General features: G+C 41.5%; 1 protein-coding gene across 1 annotated transcript in view; it reads left to right on the forward strand.

The window, feature by feature from the left end:
* The first annotated feature begins 19,453 nt into the window (after nucleotides 1-19,453).
* Nucleotides 19,454-23,041, forward strand: part of ITGBL1 (integrin subunit beta like 1) — a 225,319-nt gene continuing 221,731 nt past the window's right edge. Inside the window, exons 1-2 of the mRNA XM_003789634.2 lie at nucleotides 19,454-19,551; nucleotides 20,530-20,747. Of these exons, the coding sequence (XP_003789682.1) occupies nucleotides 19,454-19,551; nucleotides 20,530-20,747 (316 nt within the window). The remainder of the gene's footprint in view (nucleotides 19,552-20,529; nucleotides 20,748-23,041) is intronic.

Here is a 23,041-nt window from a genome sequence, read left to right on the forward strand (position 1 = left end):
AAGGCAGAGTGCAGGGTCCTGAAGGCAAGGTGGGTGACCTGCATTTATGGAAATTGTTATCTAATTGATTTCATTTTGTTTTAGTGCAATAGAAGAGGCTCACTGAGTGAGGGTGAGCATGGAGGAAGGATGTGTCAGAAGTTTGAGGGAAAATAAGTTATTGGACAGACAAGTAGGAAGTGGAGGAATGGCTGGGATGGGGCTGGAGGAACAGCACACTTCCTGGAAGTCTGAAGAACCCACTTGAGAAGACTAATCACAATTTAAAGTGTGACATGTACACTTTTTTCTAGGCTTGTGTGAGTGAAAGTAATGACTAAGCGGTCTGTTTTCTCCCCAGGACTGTCATTTGTCTCGGAGAGCACCCAGCACCTTCAGGTCTGGTGCCCTACTAGCGAAGCTTCCTAAGAAAGTCCATTGATCTAGCATCATGTGTTTTCTGTAGATTGTACAATAGGTGCAACTGTTGGGACTAAAAATAAATGAATAAACAAATAAATTACGAAGCTTAAGTTGGATTCCTGTGATTTGCTGAGGTCGATAAAGCTGCTTGGTAGCACAGTTTCTCAGGACCCAATGGCTGTTCTGTTCATGGAAGATACTTGTCCACAGAGCAGAGATGAGGAATAAGCAGCGATACCTCCCAGGGGATCAACGTCTAATCCACTCGGAGCCCTATCAAGTAAGTGGAAGAATTCTTTAAGAGTCATGCAGTGTGGTTTATCTCCAAAACTATTCAACTCATTAACCCCAGTGGTAACTCGTACAATTGCTTTTGCAGTGTTTATGTACCAAAACATAAGACTATTACTAAAGAATAAAAGTAGTTGAGGGAAATTTCTGAAAGACGTAAGAAATATATTCATTTACTAGAATGCACTATTCTACATTGATATTTTCCAAAGGATAAGACTGGCCTCTTTTTTGGTTTAATACTGTCTTTTTATGGTAATTATTTATAAACACATTTTCTTATTTAGATTTTGAGGCCCCTAATGAGAGCAACCTAAATGTATGAGCTTTTGCATACCCTATTTTCCGGGGTGTGTTCTATTTTTACCCAGCAAATTACAAACAAGTCAATTAATACTTGTTTAAAGTTAACTAAATGCCAATTAACTCACAAATGCGATTGTTCAAGTTTCAAATGCTTTGTATGAATAATGATCCTTTTGATGCAATAGATATTTTTAGTGAGACAGTCAAACGTTTTTATATTAGGAACTGAAAATTTTCCATTCTGTTACCAGAAATCAATCTCAAACACAGCCATGATAATGTCTAATTATGAAACCACCAGGGAACTGAAGCTTCCTATTTTAGTGTGAAAATAAAATAGAAGACAATGTTGAATAAGTCTGTCCTCATTAGTTTTCAAAACATTCTCACATTGTGGGACTGGAAAAAGCCATAAGAGGTCATTGGATTCATCATGTACTTCCAGACAGGGTGAACACAAAATTACATCAAAAGTATTGTGGCCTTTCTTATAAATAAGTTCTTCAATGAAAAAAAAAACTCATAAAAATCTTTTACCTATAAATTTTAATGATGCTATAAAACAAAATAAAAATTACAGTCATGATTTGGTTTTGAATCTATGTCATGTCAGGGAATTGGTGTAATGAATCTTTGTAAGTAAGTTTTTGGACTTAAATAATGGTTTTCTTATTTGAAATGTTATCATGGTCTGAGTTTCCCCAAAGCAAACTCTGAGATGAATATTTGTATGCAATTAATTGGAAAACAATTTCTCCCAGAGGAGACTAATATGGGAGGACAAGGACAGAGGAAGGGGAAGATGATGATCAATTGTTCAGCTTTAGGAATAAATTTAGCATGATCATGCAGAGGAATTCTATATTACAACTTACATCTCAGAGTTGTCTGAACTTAAGGCAAATTTGCTAGGTTCTCATTCCATAGTTATTGGTTTATAGCTTTAGGAGGCTAGGTGAGGAGGGAGGAGTGGGAGATTGGAAGAATAAACATAAACATCTAGGCCCTTACTATTCTGTATTTATTGATAAAACAGTCCCAAAAGTCTGAAGGCAGTGACCTGTAGAAGATCTGCAGAAGCTGGACTGTCCAAGTGCACCAAAGACATTCTACTGACACCAAAGGAAATTATAAATCTGAGAGCACCTGGGCAGGGCACCTGTAATGTCTGTTACCTATAGTAGATGTTTTCAATATGCTGAGAACTGTGATGAACACATACAAAGCGCTAATGGCACAAGGCAAAGATTAATTAAATAGCTGTCATTGTAAGTCCAACGTAAGTTGAGACTGCCGAGGTTATCCATATGGGCTGAAGGACACTGAACAGATTTGTGGAAGACATTGAACTTCATTGGGCTAAGCTATGTCTTTTAAAATATGCAAGATTTAACAGCGTGGGGAAGAGCAGGCATTTGAAGTGGTAGAAAAAGCAAATTGGGAAGGAAATGTTGAGCTGGCATTTGGAGCACAGAAGGTGTGTTTGGGAGTAAAACCTGGAAAAGGGAAAGGAAAGAGGCCAGATTGGACAGGGAGGGAAGGGAACCTGTCCCTGTCCCTGCCCCAGGGCAGGCTCTTGAGCGGTGCGGGCCCTTAGAGGTTACCAGCTTGGATAGAAAGGCCTGGACCCTGTATTGCTGCTTTTTCTAGTCAGGGACAGGCCATCCTGACAACAGCGTGACCTTGGCTCAGAAGCTTAGGTAGACTTGAAGGGGCCTTGGTGGCTTCCAGCCTACCACACTCCTCCAAACTGGTTAACAAGTGCTCTTCTGAAGCAAATTCTAAGTGATATAGTTCCATTTTTGCACTCATGACTAAATGCAAGAAGTTAGAAATTATAAAGGCAGGTGAGACAGAATCAATGGCTACTGGAACGGAAGAGGAACCACCTTTGTAAGCATGAGAAATAACAGAGATGGGAGAAATATTCCCTAGGCCTTCCTCCTCTCATCTCAAATCAACTGTGATTCTTGATAGCACTGAATAGATGCACACTAAACATTTTATGAGTGAATAACCGAATGATTCCAGGCAGGTGCACGTTGCTGAAGGAAGAGTATGGGGGTGAGTCAGCGTTCAAGCTGCATCAGAGGATACTGAATTACTTGAGAACAAGTGGCAGGGAAGGAGAAGGGAATCATGGAAATGTGAAACTGAAAGGTGAAGAATAAATTTTACCTCCTTTATTATTTCCCCTCAGGCAAACTCTGTTCCAAAAGAAGCAACTGACTTCATGCACAAATACCTTCTCTGTAATTTAATAGCATAATTATCTTGGTTAATTTGCCTGACTTTTGGGAGCATCTTATTTCTACATCATAAAGTTTTTGTAAGAGGTAAATAAGTTCTGTGGATTCTAAGAGGCAACCTATTTTGTTCACATTTTTAACAAATCTGAAATGGGATCAATAGCGATGCGATCTCTGTGTGCAAGGCAGTCATGATGATGCACAAATATATAAAGCTCCCACCGTGAAACCTGCACAGGTGGTCTCCGGAGCTTGGGGGAAAAGTCCAGAGACAGTCGCAGAGCAATCTTCCAAACCAACCAAGTGTGTTGAGCAGGAGCGGGCTGCGGTGATTCAGATGGGTTTATTCCAGAAATTGGAATCAAAACTTGGCGAGCTTTACAAATATACGAAGAACTCAGCATCAAAGGGTTTTGGCTTCTTTGGTAGGTTAAGTCAAACTCCATCACCCACATTTAATGACACAGAGGATGATGTTGCATGAAAACCCAGCCAAACCCAGATTCCAAATGGAAAAGTGAATGCTCGGACTCTGCAGAGAAGTTTCAGGAAAAGCTGAACCAATTTATTTCACTTGTGCTTTCCCTTTGATTTAGACACGGTCAGATCCCATCGTAACAATGTTGGGATCCACAGACACACATACAGCGGTGAGCCCATCGGGGTCAGGACATATTTTACTGTACCTTTTCTGTGTCCACGTTTGTTTAGCTATCCAAATACTAATCTGTTATAATTGCTTGCGGTATTAGTACATTCACGCGCTGCCCAGGTCTGGGAGCAATAGGTTATCCCTGTGGCCTAGGCTATGCCACCCACGATGTGTGTAGTACACTCTGTGATGTTTGCGTAAGGACAACTTGCCTAACACTGGATTCCTCAGAACATGTCCCTGTTGTTTAGCAATGCAGGACTGTAATAGGAGAAAAACACATGTACTTCTGAATAAGCCTACAAGATCTCTTTCAACAAATATACAAGTAAGATCTAACTGATAGAAACATGTGTCTTAGTTTAGTTGATCACCTTTTTTTTCTTGGTGTTACATAAAATTAGGACAAATCTTACAATGGACGATTGTATTTGACGAACAAGGGAATGCTATATCATAAAGTCTCAAAGTGGATGGACTTGATTTTTTTTTTATTTTTTACTTCACCAATCTCAAATAACTTAGGCAAGCCATTAAAAATAATGCTTTAGAAGAACAAACACAATGAAAACAAAAGTATAAGAGCTGTTTTCTTATTATCTAAAAGAAGTATATGCAACCTCTCTATCTGCAGTTATATCCAATATTAGTAGATCTATCAGTTACAAATAGATCCAACAAGACTGTATTAAAAAATGTCAGTCATGGCTGGGTGCGGTGGCTCACGCCTGTAATCCCAGCAATTTGGGAGGCTGAGGCAGGCCAATAGTTCAAGACTAGCCTAGGAAACATGGTGAGACCCTGTCTTTACAAAACCATAAAAACTTAGTGGACCGTGGCAGTGCACACCTGTAGTCCTAGCTACTTGGGATGCTGAGGGGAGAGAATTGCTTGAACTTAGGAAGTCTAGGTTATAGTGAGCAATGATTGCACCATTGTACAGCAGCCCAGGAGACAGAGTGAGATCCAGCTTCTTAAAACAAGTGACAGTTACAAAACAATAAGCTTCATTTTGCCATTATACTGTTGTCTTTCGGTATACCACGACATTGCTAAGAATATTTGGATTTTCAAGATCTGTTTCATGTGAAACTTCTTTTGATTCTTTCATGCCAAAGCTCCTGATTTAGGGGCTGAAATAGAAAAGGAACAAGTTGACCATTTCAAAGGCAAGTGTAATTTTTTTTGTTTGTGTCAGATTAATAAGGGAGTGTGAAAATGATTAGGTTACATTGTTTGTGTTTCTTGGGTAAAATTCAGGTTGTAGTTGAGATCTTGACCCAATGTATACAACTACATTGTTCTTGTTAGGTAAGAAGTTACAATAGCCTCCCTTCTCCCCTTCCCCTATTCCCCCTATCCTCTCCTCCACTTAAATTTGTGGGCATACGGCTGTTTATCTATTGGTTTCATACTAGTATTGAGTACATTGGATACTTGCTTTCCCATTTTTGAGGTATTTTGCTAAGAGGAATGTTCTTCAACTCCAACCAGGTAAACACAAAAGACATAAGGTCTCCATCTTTTTTATACTGAAGAGTATTCCATGGTACATATAACATGGTTTATTAATCCATTCATAGGTTGGTGGGCAGTTGAGTTGATTTCATGTCTTGGCGATTGTGAATTGAGCTGCAATAAACATTCTAGTGTAAGTATCCTTATGATAAAATGATTTTTTTTCTTCTGGGTAGATGCCTCATAATAGGATTGCAGAATCAAATGGGAGGTCTACTTCTAGCTTCAAAGGATAATTTACAGTGCTGCCATGGTGAGGAGGGAGGCAGGAGGTGAGAGGTGAAGTGTAATGGGCGGGCCGCCCACAGAGGAGGGAACACGCTGTCCCTGCATGTTCTGGCCTCAGCATCCCCGTCCTCACTCACACTGCTCAGCTCCTTGCCTTTGTGGTCACTGACCTTATTTATGGTCTCTCTCTCCTTGTTCTTAAGGCAATTTAATTCTTATATAATTCATAGTCAATTATCTAGAATGTTATCTGACTTATATTAAAAGGAATTTTCTATGACAGTTTTCATCCCAATAAGACATGTTTATGACATGTGTGCTAGTCAAAGAAATCATCAAGGTCCATAGAGTGTCAGTTTCATAAATTAGATATTGTTTATGGGAAAATGTCCAGCTATGACATGGGCTTTGATACGGGGACTATCATTTCCCTAACACTCACTGGTGACTCAGACGGCAGCACCCTGGGGACAGTGCCAGCACAGGACCCACCAAGTAGCCATTGTCACCTATGCAAACTCTCTTTAGCCCATTTTGCTGTTTTCTGATTTATATAGAATGTATCTTACTAGTAGTTGGGTTAATAAGGTAAGTAAAGGAAATAGCCATAAAAAGAAGTTTTCGACAGAACAATGTATGGAATACAGTGTACAAACCCCCCCAGATCAATGCTTCGATGAAGAGGAAGGTGAGCGGCCCTTGGTTCCTGAGTGTGGCTTTAGTGGACCAAACTCTGCAGTGAGGAAAGTCTTGGTACAGAATTCAAATAAAAACACACATGAATTAAATATACTTTTAACTTCTGGAAACTTATGCTATGTAAAGTAGCTCTGTCTGAATGCTGACTAGCAAAAGACTCAATATTAGTTTCTATTAGTTCCAATTCTAAAATATGTGCACACATTGGTTTAAAATACACACACACACATACACCCCTATTCCCCATTTATTACTGGAAAACTTTGGACAAATACTCACAGAAAATATAATCACAGAAGTCTAGCACTGGAGAGAACCACTGTTTCCTTCAATCATGCCACTGTGGAAACTAGAGTTTAGCAGGCCAAGGTCAGGCCGCTACTAGATGACAGAGCCAGCCCCAAATCCACCTCTGAACAAACACTCTAGTCTCCTCTGTGTTTGACTGCTCCTGATATGTCCTCCTGGTTATTAGTCAATAGCTGAACGTCACTTTGAGAATTAAAATTCTGTCGGTGGGATAAAATAATATTTAAGCGATAAACTTCCTTTCCCCTGAAGTCAGTGAAAATGACTTTTCATTTTCTTCCCTAAAATTCCCTTCTGCATCAACCATAACTGCAAAAATACTCAGAAGAGTGAAAGAATATTTGTCATCTTAGAGACTCCTAATATTTCCAGGTGTTTTTTACTATGTGGGAGAGAAAAACTGCCCTTTGGTTCTGTGCTAAAGTCTGGAAAAGATGTTAACTACACACCTTTTTTATTCCACAGCTCTGGCCCAGCTAAAAAATCCTTATTTTTCTTGGAAATGCAAACTTATTTTTATTGCTGCTTGGGAATATTTAGCCTCCCCGAAGGTTTTTGTGCACCTTTTACTGATTGAAAACGTGGGAGGCACCTTTGGTTGAACATATGACCCAAGTGGCTTTTGAGAGAAATGGAGATAATTTTTTTAACTTTGAACTTGAGTCTGAATGATTGTAACAATTAATACCATACATGTATGAAAAAATCAGTAAATGTTGTTAACTATTTAGATTGGCTTTCTTGATTTTTTTCATGATAAATAGAATTTTCTTACCAATTTTCATATTTGCTTGTTTAAATTGCCTACGTTCATCTCATTGGAACACAGGCATCCCCAGTATCCTCGGGATGTGCTCAATGTTAGGGTGTACGGCACACCTCTTGTGGGTGGGACACAGTTATAAGAGGGGCTTTACTTAAACAATGCCGACAATGTTACCTAATTCATTGTATCCTCAATTAACCTAAAACAGGAAAAAATATCAAAAATTAAAGTAATCTAATTACTCTTTCCTTCCTTTAGGTTTGAAGTGCTCCCCTTTAGTTCAAACTGTTGAGTTCAATCAGGATGTATATGACTTTAAAAAATCATTCATTCACTTATTCATTCATTCATTCTGTCAGCAAATATTTGTTTTGGTTCTATTCTGCACAAGGTACTGGAGTTACAGCAAAGAGCAGGAAAGAAAAGGTCCCTGCTCTTGTGGAACTTGGATTGACATGGGGGGTGGTATATAGCACACAAGTAGACAGATAAATGGAAATGATGATGTTAGCTCCTGGTAAGTGCTGTCAAAAAAGTAAAACAAGATAAAGGGCACTAGGGCCAGGGAGCAGCTTTGGACAGAAAGGCCTTTGTAGAGAGGGAGCATTTGAGGAGAAGTTAGGTGATCTGGGGAGGAGAGAGCCAACAAAAGGAGCATTCAAGCAAAGAGCAAGCCTAGAATGTTCTAGAAACATGTGAGACATAGAAAGATGATGAGTGGTTGGAGTAAGGGGAACAGTCATGTGAGGTGAGGTTAGATTCACGCAGTGGTTCTCAACCTTCCTAAGGCTGCGATGTATTTTCATTGTTACAAAGGGGTTGTGACCCACAGGTGGAGAACCGCTGCAGGGACAGGCAGAGTTGGATCATGCAGGGCTCTGTAGGACTTGAGAAGTGAGGGATCAACGGAAACTTGTGGAGAAACCTGTCAGTGAGAAGAATGGGGAGAAGGGAGGGACGGTGAAGAGCAAGAAAGGAAGGAAAGGAGATATTGCGTAAAAAGACAAACCTGATTTCATAGACAAGTTACAACCTAGAATGAATTGGCCCGGAATATTCCGCCTGTTCTAAGGTGGTCATAGCCACAGGGTGCTGTTCCTCAGTCTGAGACTATATTGGTAATATAACGGGGAAGAGAGGGGTGTCAGGGGGCAGAAACAAGTTCGTGAACAGAGATGCAGATGCTTGAAACTGCCTTGGCCGATAGTCCAGTGTGTCTATGGGGATGCACTTGGAATTGCTTCCACCTGTGTCTCCTGGCACCAGGATCATCCGTTCTGGCATCCTATCTTAGATGTGCTTTGTTAGCATGACGGATATCAGAAGCAGTTTTTAATTGGTGGAGTGTGTGGTGTTTAAGGTAAGGGATTGGCTTAGATTGCTATTTTCCCATGGGTAAGATATAAAGTACAGCCAGCCCCCCTCAGTTAGGCCAGCTTTGAGGTACGTGAGGCCCTGAGTCCTGGATCTCTTCACTAAAGACCTGGACCATAGCAGATTTGCCAGTCCTGTGCATGGTAATGATGCCACTGAATACGCTTCAGAGGGAAGCTTGGACACAAAGCTCAGGTTGGTGTCACTGAACACACACACACACAGATTGCTTTTCCAGATAGGTTGTATGACCATTCTATACTTGCTGAGAAAGGCCTACCTACAGTCTTGGCTATTCTCAGGTCCAAGGCCAGCTTTACTGCGTCAGAGCACTGGACAGTGGGTTTGTAGGGCAGAGACTCACAGCTCTCCTCGTCCCTTTGTCTGGAACCACCCTATGCTACTGATATTACTAAAAATTCTCAATGACTAAATCTGTTTGTGTTGGTGAATTAAGTCAGTGTTAAAAAGCAAACAAATAAGCAAACAAAAGGATTTGATATGGTCATTGATGGTTTTCCTTTGGGCTCTGGGGAAATCTTTACCCACATTCACATTTTAATGGCTATGAGAACCACTGTCCAGGTGGCCCACAGTTACTTCCCCTCAGCCTCAGACTAATTCTTGGAGAAGCTTGAAAGAGGCCAAACTGTCACAGTCTCCCAAAGCCTAGACGAGAGAAGTTACAATAATAATCCTCACAATTCAACTTTCCTCTAAAGCCTGGCATTACTTTAAAGTAAAAAAAAGGACAGATTATGTTCAAATGAGTCATAATTTTAAGAAGGTTATTTAGCCTAGAAAGAGCTTTGATCTTAGATGAGGAATAGAAGCAGCTCACGACTGTGGAAATGAAGAAACAGTGAGGATTTAGAAATGTCAGTTTTAAATCTTCAGAAATCTTGAGAAGAGTCACCATCGCGGGCTTGCATTTCAGCCCCTGGACTGTGAGCATAACGGGGACGCTTTGCACAGTGGGAACGTTTGCGCAGTGAGTTCACTGAGTGATGCCCGCTGCAAGCCACCCTCTGGGTGGTGTTGGGAGGAGGAGCCAACCCAGGACAAAGGCCCAGGGAGCGCCCTGCCCTGGGCAGTGTGGGCTTTGCTGAAGGGAAGCTGCTGGCTATGAGAACTGGGTCTTAACTTCACTCAGTGGCCTTGGCGTACATATTGGTAATCGCTTTAATATTTTAAAGGAATATGATCCTTGAAAATAGTTTCAAAGGTGAAACAACACACTACTGACAGGCTAATACTAAGGTCCCTGTTCTAATCTTCCCACTGTCCAGTGTGGCTACCCCGAGGCAAGTATTTTCAGATCTTTTATCCCCATTTACCTTCATGTTTCCAAATATGTGCTTGCACTGTCTACATGATAATGTGAACATTTTTCATAGTTAGCCCCAAATGTGTCATGGTTCCTTTTATGTACAGCTTTTTAATCTATTTTATTATTATTTTTTCTATTTGCTCAGTTGTCTGTGCATAAATGGCTTCATCTTCCTTACTCTAGTGCTGCTTCTACCTGCTCACACGTATCAGGTCACATCTACTCGGTTCATTTCTTGTTTTCTTGAAGATCTGCCTGTTAAAGCCTCACGTTCTAACTCAGCAATCAGAAAGGCTGGTCTGCACCTAGTGAACCCCACCAACTCTGGCGTTCCCCTTTCTTTCTCTCATTTCCATTTCTCTTCTGAGTTGGACCCTCGTTCCTGGATCTCAAGTCTTCTCCTCCTTGGGTTTTGACCTCAGAGTAGCCAAGCAGACCTTCTATCCGTTCCCCAAGAAGTGGGCCAGGGTGAAACAATTTTTGAAACCAACATAGGTCTCGGAAAATGTTTTAATTGATGTTTAAGTTGGCAATAGTAATCTGGGCTGAAAAAGCATCATTCCAAATTTTGAAATTGAAGCATCCAATACCCCTCTGGTCCCTGGTTCTCTGTTGTGACCATTTTCTTTGTCTCTTTCTGGAAGTTTTCAGGAATTCTTCTTTACTATCATTCTGAAATTTCACCATGATACTGGTTTCCATCATTCGCATCATTTTCCTACGTGTTAAGTGGGACCTTCCCGTATGAAAACTCATGCCCATTAGTTTGAGAAAATTTTCTTGAATTTTTTTTCAATAATTTGTCCCGTTCCTTATTTTTCTTATTCCCTTTCTGGAACTCCTATTAGTTAGATGTTAAGTCTCAAAGATCAGGCATTTAATTTTTGAGTCTTCACTCAAATGTCTGACTTGGCTTTATTTTTTCAGCGACTTCATCTTTGTTTTTCAATCCTTTTAGTGACTTCTTTCCAGCTATTGTAGAATTATCTTTTAAGGGCACTTTGTGTCTTTTTGATTGTGCTATTTTTAGGGCTGCATATTCTTGCAAATCCGGGTCTTTTTAGATCCCCGAGAGGAGGGATGATAAGCTTTTATCCCATTGCCTTCTGCTGCCTTCAGCATCTATTTCATCTGAGTTTCTTTCACGTGTGCATTTGTTTGTTTAGTTTCTTGTTTGTTTTGATTTCTACCTTTCATTTTGGAAAGTCTCCTCGAAGGTCTGCTCCCAAGTGATCGATCTTAGGTGATATTTATATCAAGAGAGTGGTGGAGGAAATTGGAGGGTAAATTCAGGGTGTGTCAGCAGGACCTAGTGGGGTGAGCTTCACCAGAGCTGGATCTTTCTCTATGGGAACTTCAAATATCCCAGTCACACCCCCATGGGCTGCTTTTCTATGTATGTTTGGTTTTGTAAAAACTAATGATTTATTAGCTTGAGGGATATGAGTGTGGCCATAGGCTAGGCAGGGAATGGCTGGATTATTACTGGTTCAAAAGGTCCCTTTTCAGTTAAACTCCATTTTTTTCCCATATGGGCCTCTGCTGTGGACAGTATTCCTGAGTTGAGAGTCCAGTGCAGGGGTGATCAACCTTTTGGGTCACAGTGGAAGAAGAGTCGTCTCAGGCCACCCATTAAACACACAAACACGAACAAAAGATGAGCAAAAAAAAAAAAAAAAGAAGGCCTATTCCTTAATTTTCATGATCTCTACCACACAGAGAAGCAAAAACGTCTTCTCGTAATATTCCTATTTATGCAGCGGCCCATCCAGAGTCTTTTAAGCTAGTTGAGCAGGTCCCAAGTTTGTGATCGCCAAATATAGAAAATGTAAATATGTAAGTAATAAATTGTCTTTTTAAATTTTTTTAAAGTAAAAGAAAAGGGGGCAACATAAAACTAGAGAGTATTTGACATTGTATTTGCAAAACTACTGCATCAGTATCTGGACTGATGGAAGTAGCTGCAATTCGCAGTGAGTTCCCAAGGTGCTGATATTTGGGTTCTGATTTTACTCTTAATGTGCTTCATTCTTAAAGACAATTGCTAGCAAATGGAGGTGCTGCCCAAAAGTGATGACGTGAATCAGGCGTGACTGTGAAGTGAAGGATATTTGTCTCTGGGAAGACAGGGCCTATAGAAGTAAAGAGACAGGATCACATTTATCTCTAAGTTGAACATCAGATTACAGCTCTGTGCACGCCATTTGAAAACTGGTGGGTAACATACCAGTTTGGGTCAATTGAAAATGGGGTTGCAAATATTCCAAAATATTATTTTCCTGAAAATTTTGAAATCTGTTTTCAAATTCTTATGCCAAATACAAAAACAAGGCTGCACATTTTTTTGCTGTTCCCAGGACCACGTGTAGCCAGTGTGTCAAAACGCCCTCATTGTTTGCTTTAATTTGAGCTTGCCATGATTTCAGTGTCATTTAGGACACTGTTATGATTCCAAACATTGCATTGATAAGCTGGTTTTCACCTTGAAGACACATGTTTAACTCATTTAAATGAGTGATTAAGTCCGCTAAAAATGCTAAATCTGTAAGCCAGTTTTCATTGTGAAGTTCCGGCACAAATTTGGTTTCTGATACCATAAACAGCTTGATAATGTGTCACAAATCATAAAATCTTTTCAACATTTGGCCTCAGCTTGGCTATCTTACTTCCAAGAGGTCAATGATGTTGCCATAGTCGCCATCAATGCTTTCGAGGAGTTTCTGCATTTGGTGATGATTCAGTCTCCAAGACCTTATGAAATTCATGGTCTTGATGACAATTTGCATGACATTAGCCATTTTAAAAACTTTTGTGCATAAATGTTCTTGATGTACTATGCAATGATACTTCATCTAACATAACTTTGGGGTGGCAATTGCATGGTCATCCATTAATTTTACAAGTCCCTCTCTTTTGCCTACCATCTCTGGTGTGCTATTAAGGTTGTCAATGCACAAAGAAAATACCTTTAACACATTTTTTTATTGCTTGGTAATCTCTTGATTGATCTGTGTCTTTTAATGGCAGAAGCCATTTCTTTAGTGATATTATATTTATCATCAATGCCTCTAATAAAAATGGCAAGTTGAGCCATATTTATAGTATCCATTGCCAAAGTGGAAAGTTAAAAATTAGCAGCTTTACTTTCTAAACATCTTTCAATAGATTTTTCAATTTCTTCAATGCTTCCAGCTATAGCCAGGTAAAGCGAACTGATTTTAGAAATACCACGCCTTTCTTTTCAGGGAAAACCGTATCTACAGTGCTTTCCGTACATGGCTTAATAATCTCACCATCAGGTAATGGTTTTGACTTTTTTACTATTAAATATGCTAGCACATAACTTTTACAATCTGAGTTGTAACTTTTTAAAAGAAGTTTTGTTGCAAAGACAGATGGTTTTTCAGTTTCACTATTTTGTCCTAAACACAATCCTTCACACGCATCGAATCTGGCAGGATGTTTTTGCATAGAATGCCTTTTTGAATTATAGTCTTTGAAAACTTGCACGAATTCTGTACAAATTAAGCAGAGTGACTTACTATTTGCCTCAACAAAACAGTCATCATCTGTCCACTTCTCATTGAATAATCTTCCTTCTTTTAGAGTTTTTCTTCTTTGGGATTCTGTTTCTTTTCAAGACATTGCATAAGTCATGCTGAGATTAAAAATATAATAATAGATAAGGGACTATATTTATTTTTATTATGAAGACTAAATGGACAGGAAAACAGAAAGCATGGTTTGGGCCCCTTCCACATCTGGGCTGCCAAACCAGGGTGATGAGGAGAAGGCCAATTGGAATGCCTGGTAGGAGATGTGTGAGGCACTGCTGAGGTGTGGAATTACCCTTAATAATCAAGTAAGAATGCTTATGTGACTTCTAAATAACACTAAACACTTAAAGTTGCAATGGTAGGTTGAAATATTATGGATAATGAATGGCTAGTTGGCCAGGTCACCATGAGCACACTTGACATCTCACAGTGTCAGTTTGACTGCTCTTGGAAGGTGACACACTGGAAACTACACACCACTGTGCCACTGAAGCCACACACATGTGCAGATATTGGACCACAGACATGCTTATTTTACACGACATTGTGACACGGTGGTGTTGTCTAGCACAGCTAGACAACCATGCAATTGAGTTCCAACAACAACAATAAAAACACACAATAAAAAAATAAAGTTTTAAGTAAGTTTATAATTTTGAGTTGGACTGCATTCTAAGTTGCCATCCTGGGTCCCATGCAGCCCATGGGCTGGCAGTTGGATATCCCTGGTTTAGTGTCTCAGTGGGGTTTGGAAAGCGGAAATTCCCTAGCTGAATGGAGCACAGGTGGGGAATTGAGGTCCAATTGCTCCTGCAAAGGTATTCATACGATCTTCTTGTTCAACTTCACTCTTCACACCTCTTGTTGCTTTCACTTTTTGAATCTTTCTGTGTTGTTGACATGAAGCACAAATGGCAGACCTGTTCAGAGCTACAGTTTTCAAATGGAAGGGGCTTAAGGATGCCAGTACTGTTTGAGGTGGACATTAGGGAATCATATTGTATCTGAGTGATCAAGGCTGTTCCCTTGTACACAGGGCACTTCCCTATGAGAGGTGTGGCTGTGAGTTGCCAGCAGCCAATGCTGCCATCAGTTAGTGGGTGGGCATGTGGGTCCTAGGGAGGGGTCTGGGTGGAGGATCAGAATGTCCACTATGTGACAGAGTCCAAGCCCAAAGTACCTCACAAGACCCTACAGAACACTGGGCTTTATATATCAAACAAGGGAGAGTTATTTTAATATTTTTCAATAGGGAATGGATGTGATGAAATCTGTATGCTAGAAAGATGTCTTAGGGAGCAAGGTAAAGGTAGACACAAAAAGACAAGAACGGAGTAGTGAGGCTGGTTGGCAGGACACGGCAGTAGCCTACAAGATGGAAGATGATGTCTGAAATAAACATGTTGAGGTGGAAGGCTGGATTACTCAGAGGTCAACTCAACATGATTCAGGGATTTACCGGATAATCCAGATGAATTATAAAGCGAGAACAAAGATAACTCTCAAGATTGTGACTATAGGGATTAGGTAAAAAACTGATGTAGTTAAACAAAAATTGGGAATATGGAAAAAGGATCTGGCATTCTATGGTTTCAAGTTGATGCCACAGTGATGTCAGGAGGATTGTAAAGGCCACAGATGTCATCCGGCAACTGAGCCAGAACCCATCATATCACCTGCGTCCTCAGGTGATAACAGACTCATGGATCTATTACTCCTGTTGTGCATTGTTTTTAGTTAATTTATTCATGACATAAATATATGTTGATCATATTGCATATATCTTTTGGATACTATTGTAGATGATACAGAAAAGGTGCCTAAGCCCAAGTTTTACAGAGTACGCTAAGAACAGCAAGGATCTTTCATAATATTCTTGTGAACAAAGGGAAGAGACAGGCTCAAACCAGACAAGTCAGGGCACTGGTAAGTGGTTGGTGACCTGTTAAGTGGTACTAACTGAGAGACTGATTATCTTGAGGAAAGATCTTATCTAAGCTTGGTCTTTAGCCTGATTTTTTAAAACTATCTTATCAGTTATTTAGATAAAGACACAGAAGCTATGTTCATCATCTTTACTTTAGGAAGGGTGAATAAAATACGAAAGCATTATCGGTAATGCTTTCGTATTTAGATGAAAGAGCTGAGCCTAGAAGAAATTTAACAAAAAGAAAGATCAATTTGTATTTAGGGGAAAATACACTTGTAAAAGCACACAATTGGGGCAATGTGGCAGTCAAAAAAGCTAGTGTGATATTCGGAATTAGTAGCAGCACTGAAGCAAGAATGCTGGAAGGACTGACCTCTCCTACCACCACCAGACCTCACCTGCTCTCATGGTTTTAGATGGGGACATCTTGTTTTACAAAAGGTATCAACCACAGATAAAGCAGAAACGCTCAGGAAATCAGAGTATTGAAGACTTAAAGTTGTAATACATAAGGTCGTGTAGGAAATAAGAATACCATTAAGAAGTGTAGAATTATTTGGAGAGTATGTAGACAGATAGTAGGTCTGGGGAACACACCATTCTATCTTCAAATATTTGATTCAACACTAGTGGCCAGGATTGTATTTTAAATGGCCTCTTGGCATAGACCTGGAACCAAGAGGTAAAAATGTCAGAGCATGTCTCTAAAAAGGATGTGTTCCTCTTAATGTTTGTTTTTCTTACCAAATCTGCTCGCTCAATCACTTGGTAGGTATGTCGACAAAAAACTTAATTTTGGTGTAGAAAACCTTTGCAAAATTCCTTGAATCCTGTAATTCTGTAGTTTTGAAACCTGAAGACTTAAGGGCTACATTCAAGGACTAAGATGCTTCTGATCTCTTTGAGTTTGGTTCCAAATACACCAGGTCCTCCCTCGTGGCCTTCACTGTGCATTCCACCCACTGTCTCAGAGCTGGCACAGAGTCTTCAAGGCCAGGCGGAGTGAGAAACTCAGGGCTTCCATGCAGCCTGGCCTTGAGGTTCTGCAAACTGAGAAAGGGGAGGAAGTGAGTATTTCTAAGGCATTTAGTGCTTTGGCAGAAAAAAATATCCAAGTTTGCTAAAAGAAATAAATGTAAAGTTATCCTTTCGTTTTGACACAGCATCTGTGAATGCAAGTCTTTCTAGTGAGTCACTAAGTCAGCCACAATATAACCATTTCAGCTTACTAGGAATATTCTCTCTGAGTCACAGTAATATAATAATCTGAATTTCTAATTCTCTCAGTCACATAGCACATACTGTCTTTACTTCACAGACACATACTTTAATGTATTAAAGATAATATTGTTCTTGAATGCCATACTGTACAATAATATTATAGGTTAAAAAGATAATTTTAATCGATAAAAAAAATGTTCCAGCATCAGGTCCCTATTTCCTGATGATTCTTTTTTTCCCCTGTAGAAAATATGCAAAAATTAAACAATACATGACTCATTTATTAAAGTTCCCATGTTTTCGTTGCAAATTCCTAGCCAGGCTTTGGAAATGAGGCTTCTCTTCCTCTCTTCCAATAGTCTCTGAGTCACTAAGACTTCTAGATGTTGGCAGGAAGGCCTATTCCTCACAGCCGTACACTTGGGGAGGAAGGAATGAACGTAACTCTAGAAGTGGTGCTAGGAGCGAGGGGACTACCACTCTGAGATCCAGGCCCCCTCAGCTCAGCCCTGGGCCCTGTGATTTGCAGTGCTGTCTTGGGACTCAGCACGCTATAATTCATTCAATCTAGAATTGGGGCCTGACATTTCTATAAGTTACCAGATGATGTACGTTGCTGTCCTTGGACCAGGCTTTGAAAACCACTGACTTAGTACTTCCATTCTGTCTCTCCTTCAGAGAGACCCTCCCCACATGTGACCCTGGGTACTTGCCACAAGAGCCTGTGTCTTTCCTTCTAAGCCACACTCTGAGTTTCCAGACCCTAGAATTCCCTGCCCAGACATTCTCCAATACTTCTCCCAGGACTGTGCCCACCTGTCCCTAGTCTGTCCTCTTGATGGAAGACCCTGCACCACTGGGTATAAACCTGGATCTAAGGACTGACCAAAGTTTAGGCACTTGGGGGAGCTTTAGCTGTGCGGGCTGGAGGACACACAGAGATGTCCCCTGAGCAAAGCTGCTCCTAGCACAAGGTGGAGACCAGGGCACAAATAGAAAAGGGATCAGGGACCTTCCTTTGCCTTCTCACTGCAACAAGCGAATGTTGAGTAGTCCTGCCCTTATGTCACTTCATGTAAACGACAAAGAAAGGTGTCACACATCCCCGATTCTGAGACCGCAGAACCACAGGTGATTCTTGATGTTTGGATTTCATGAGAAATCATTGCATCTAGAGAGCTGTCCTTAGGGTGAAGAAATGATGTCCTCCCTCCAGGTAACCCTCTACACACTTTTCCCAATGACCACAGGGAACAATTCGTGTGCTTTAGGTGACCACAGATTGCAGCTGATATACCACTTCAACTTTCTGTGTGAATCTCCCCTGGGCCTCAGTTTCTTTAAGATGGGAATCTATCTTTAAGTGGGGGATGCCTCCCCACTCTCTACCACTTCCTTCTCATTTCCACCCAACTTAATTCTATTCTAATTTCAGCCTTAATCTCAAATGTCATCATCTCGGATTTGATCAGGTGCCTGTATCTAATCCCGAAGTCACTTTGCATTACACTTGCAACCATTTGTCCTTTAGTGTTTGTTTTGATTGATGTGTCATGAGCCCACTGGACTCTGAGAGCGCAGGGATCATCTCTCCTTAGTTTGCTGTTGTGTCCCTTCTGTCTGGCACAGAGGTTGACACACGACAGATGCTAAATCCACATTTGCTAAAGCAGTGGTTCTCAACCTTCCTCATGCTGCGGCCCTTTAATACAGTTCCTGTGGGTCGTGACCTACAGGTTGAGAACCTGCCAAAGGAATATGTGATTATTCACTAGAGAAAAGATGCTAAATGACCGGCAGACAGTAGGTGCTTAGTACGCGACACTGATTATTTTTCAGTAGCTCACACTCTAAATAAAACATGTGATTTTGTTTCCTTATACTTGATTCATAGCGGAGAAAGAGGTGAATTTGGGACAACTACAACTGAACTGTCCAAGTCAAGAAAAAATGTGATGTGATAAGCCACTGGCCTGAACATGACACACTTTTTAAAGACTTCAGAAATAAAATGCTCACAGTTTAAAACAAAGGATAATAAATACAAGAAAAAGTTGTATTTTCCAGATTTGTTTGCCCCTGTAACCCAAACCACAAAGACTGCGTCTTTTTCAAAAGCACCTGGTGACAGCATTTCCCACCTTCATGTTCACACCCACTGTCACTGGCCTCACCCTCCTGCTTCATGACTTGGGGATTATTTTTAACTGCCCCTTTAATATTAAGCCAACCCAAATACTCTCTTGTCAAATATTTCTGGGGCCTGTACTTGAAGAAAGAAACGATTTTCTCAAATCTGTGAACAGGACACTTTTTTTTCCCTTTAATGTCAAAATAAACCATCTGCTTGTACAACTGTTTCTAATTACTTCCCTGCCTAGACTCTCCACTGAGGGGTTTGGCACCAGCACCCCGCCCAGAGCAGAGCCGCTGCCCAAATCCTCGCAGGCAGCTCATCAAGGCAATCGAAACTCCCGGTGAAGTCCCGGACCTGCAAGCCTGGGTGTCGGCGTGTGCGTCTGCCCGGCCATCTGCTGGTGGCACCTCTCCCTCCCCGGCCCTCCTGTGTGAGCCCCACCTTGCAGGCCCGTGGCTCGCCCTGCTCAGCCCAGGAACTCAGCATGCGTCCCCAGGGCCTCAGGAACTTCTTGCTGCTGGCGTCCCTCCTTCTCTTTGCTGGGCTGTCAGCTGTTCCTCAAAGTTTCTCGCCATCTCTGAGGTAAGTTTGGTTTGTTATTCTTTCAGACAGACCTGCCCTGCTTATGTGGCAGGGCTCAAGTTTGCAGGATGACTGTCGTAAGCCAAGAGCATTGACTCTGTGGGATAAACTGTTTTCAACCTGTTCCTTTTCCTTTCTTAATATCTGCACTGTGGATGGCTTCATCTTTTGTCTTTTTGCTTTTCCTTTGGAAAAATACTAATCATTGAATAAAAACATTATTTTCTTCTCTGCAAGTGCATGTCAAAAAAAAAAAAATTCTGCCAATGGTTAAAGGTAGTCCTGGGAATCCCTTCCTGCTTTCTTAGCTTGGAAGGCCACATTATTTCTGTTTCCTAATAGCATAGACACGAGTGCTGTATGACAGTTGGTGTTGCATTTTGAAAAAGATTTTGAAGTGCATTGCAATCGCTAAACTAAACTTTCTAAAAGTCAAGTTGTAAAGCCCGCTCATTCTAAATTTCAAAAAACAGAGTGCCCTATCCTTTCATAGCATGTATAACTCTCTATATACTCATCTCTTCTTTTTCATAAAATAACTGCCCCCCCCATCATCAGTTAGAAACGGAACATTTTTAAAAAAGAGAACTGAAGTGGAAAGACAGCCTAGCGCTGTACTTTGGATTAATCTGCATTTAATCTAAATGTGCATATGTGATTCAGGGACAAATAGCCTACGGGCAGGGCTGGATCATCTCTGTCACCCGGGAAGAAGGTGCTATGCTCACGTGGGCAAATCCTTCCTTAGAGTGACATTTTGGGGCATGGTCGTTTCTCAAGTGGGTGGCACCTGTTTGCTTGGGGGAGACAAAGCCTCTGCCCCCCAAGAAATGTAGGTCTCAGGCTCCTGTCTGTGAGGAGGAAGGTCGCCATTTGGAGGGACCCGGGGGAAGAGCGTGGCTCGCATTAGAGGGGCAGCGACTGTGTCTCACCTGGCCTGGCCCTGGCATTTGTCCCCCTCCCCCACCCCACCCGCAGGAGCTGGTCGGGCGCCACCTGCAGGCTGTCGCGGGCCGAGTCGGAGCGCCGGTGCCGCGCGCCAGGGCAGCCGCCAGGGGGCGCGCTGTGCCACGGCCGGGGCCGGTGCGACTGCGGCGTGTGCATCTGCCACGTGACCGAGCCGGGCACGTACTTCGGGCCCCTGTGCGAGTGCCACGACTGGGTGTGCGAGACCTACGACGGCAGCACCTGTGCAGGTAAGGGGGCGGCGCTGTCTCCCCCCCCCCCCGGGGAAGCCTGCCTCTTCTCAGAGGGGCGACGGGCGGGACACCCCTTCCTTCAGATAAACACCAAGTAAGTTACTACTGGGGGAAGGTCGCTCTTTGGCGGGTCAGTTCTGAAATCGCTTATTACCATCCTTTTCTCTCCCCCTACCGTCCCGATGCAAACTTAAATAGAAATAATATTTGTCAGTTTTGTTCACTTAATTGTCACTTCTCTCCCTTTAAGTTCCTTATTGTAGCCTAAACACCCCGAGGTCCTCACGAATAGTTCCTTGGCTGGGCTCTCCTACCGCTATCAGGAATGTTAATCATAATATTTGCAGATCGTAGCCTGCGTTTAATTTTTACCTAGGAAACACAAGGGGGTATTATTTTCTTGGATTCCACTGGGGCCGCTTGTGTCTGTGTTGTGCTCTTTCATAACTTAGGACGTAGTTCACGGGCAGGGGCGCGTGTTAGGAAACCGCTATCAAGGAAGAAAATAAACACGCTGGTATTTACAATTGCTCTTGTATTGTTTTTAGTTCCTTGACGTTTAGCTGTAGGGAAACTTGGTATTTTGTAAGGGTGGAGCGAAACCACTTTCATTTCTCTGGTACATTTTGAAGGAATAATTGAGGTTCTGATTTTGGAAGAGGTCACATTCCTTGGTAGAGAACATCCTTAACCTCTTTACCTGTTTCATGTAAATGTGTCATTTACTTACGGCCAAGAACCTCAATTAATTTCTTGTGAATGAGATAGGAATTCCATTCCAGCTAGGGTTTGGCAAATTTGTAGGAAAAAAACGGCAACTTATTTTCTTCTCAGTGGAGCTAAGATTCATAAGACGTCCAACACTAACACAGGTCCAGAATGAGTTTATAGCAAAATGTTTTTTTCTTGGCACCTGGGCCCAGAAGTGCATGGTGAAAATACTTAACACGCAGGCTGTTTGGCAGGGGAGAAAATAGTCGAGGGGGAATTCAGAGGGGCAAGGTGCATCCATGTGGCTTGTTTACCCTGTGAAGGCTGCGGTTCAACCCTATAAAAATACTGAATGCTGGGACTTGTTATTTAACTTGCTCAGTCTCACGGTTGCGGTAATATTAAGGGTAACCCCTTGTGGAATGAAAGTTAAGTATTGTCTTGCATTTCATTACAACTCAGCTGTTACTTGTTTTCTCTGGCTTTATTTGCCTCTGTTTTACTGCCTGGCCGACTTTGTTGTTTTCTCATAAAAGCATAGTTGCTACTTGTTTGCCTTACACAAAATGCAGTATGAAGTCAGGCAGGATTTTGTTTGGTTACATGTGCATTTCTGCAACAGTCGAAATGCAATAGCGAGGCCGAGGCCGAATGAACTCACTGTGTTCATTTTCCCGTCTCACTTGGCTCCCAATGACCGTGGGGGATTCTATGGTCCAAACAGATTCTGTCCCTGTGCATGCTTTGCTAGGCCTGAGCATAGCACAGTGGGCCACCTCGCCAACTTGCTGCTGGTCCTGTGGTTCACAATGAGCTTCTCCATTTTATTTTCAACAAAGAGCTCCAGTTTTATAACTAGTAAGGTGGAAACATCGCAGGTTGGCTATTTTTATGTGCACCTAGGCATTTAACTCTATGATAAGCCCTTTCCAGAGATAGGGTAACTTCCAGAGATCTCTCTAACATCCACGAGGGAAGTGAAACTTCACTCTGGTGTCATCTATCATAGAGTGATTAAGGGTTCTGGGGGAGGGGAGAATTCTCCAAATTCAAATCCAAGTCCCACAACTTATCAGCTGTGTGGACTTGAGCAGTTACTTAAATATCCTGAGCTTTGATTTCCTCACCTGTGAAATGGGTAATACTAGGAGTAACTATCTAGTTACTAGATAGAATTGTTACTAGAATTCTAGAATTCTAACTATCTAGTTACTAGAATTGTTGTGAGGTTTAATGTATGTAAAACACTTAGAATAGTGTGTAACATAAAGTGCTTCTTCAGTGTATGCTAATATGTTTTTATGTAGATAACATACTATGTTTACAGTGATTCATAAAAGATGGACTAGGATGGGTGGATGGGTGGATGGATAGGTGGAGTGGTGATGGGTAGAAGGAGAGGTAGCCTGGCCTGTGTTTACATTGGGTATTTGATGCAGAGAACAGTTTGGTTTGTTTTCATGTAGTTTGAGCCTGTTATTGATTCAAAGCCCCAAAAGTCAAGCAAGGATAACTATCCTGGCCCCGCCTCAGAGCAGCTGTATTAGATACACTATGCCCTTTTAAAATTAAGTCCATTG

The sequence above is a fragment of the Otolemur garnettii genome, unplaced genomic scaffold (genome assembly GCF_000181295.1).
Source record: "Otolemur garnettii isolate 467f Iridium unplaced genomic scaffold, OtoGar3 scaffold00034, whole genome shotgun sequence".
Lineage (NCBI taxonomy): Eukaryota > Metazoa > Chordata > Mammalia > Primates > Galagidae > Otolemur > Otolemur garnettii.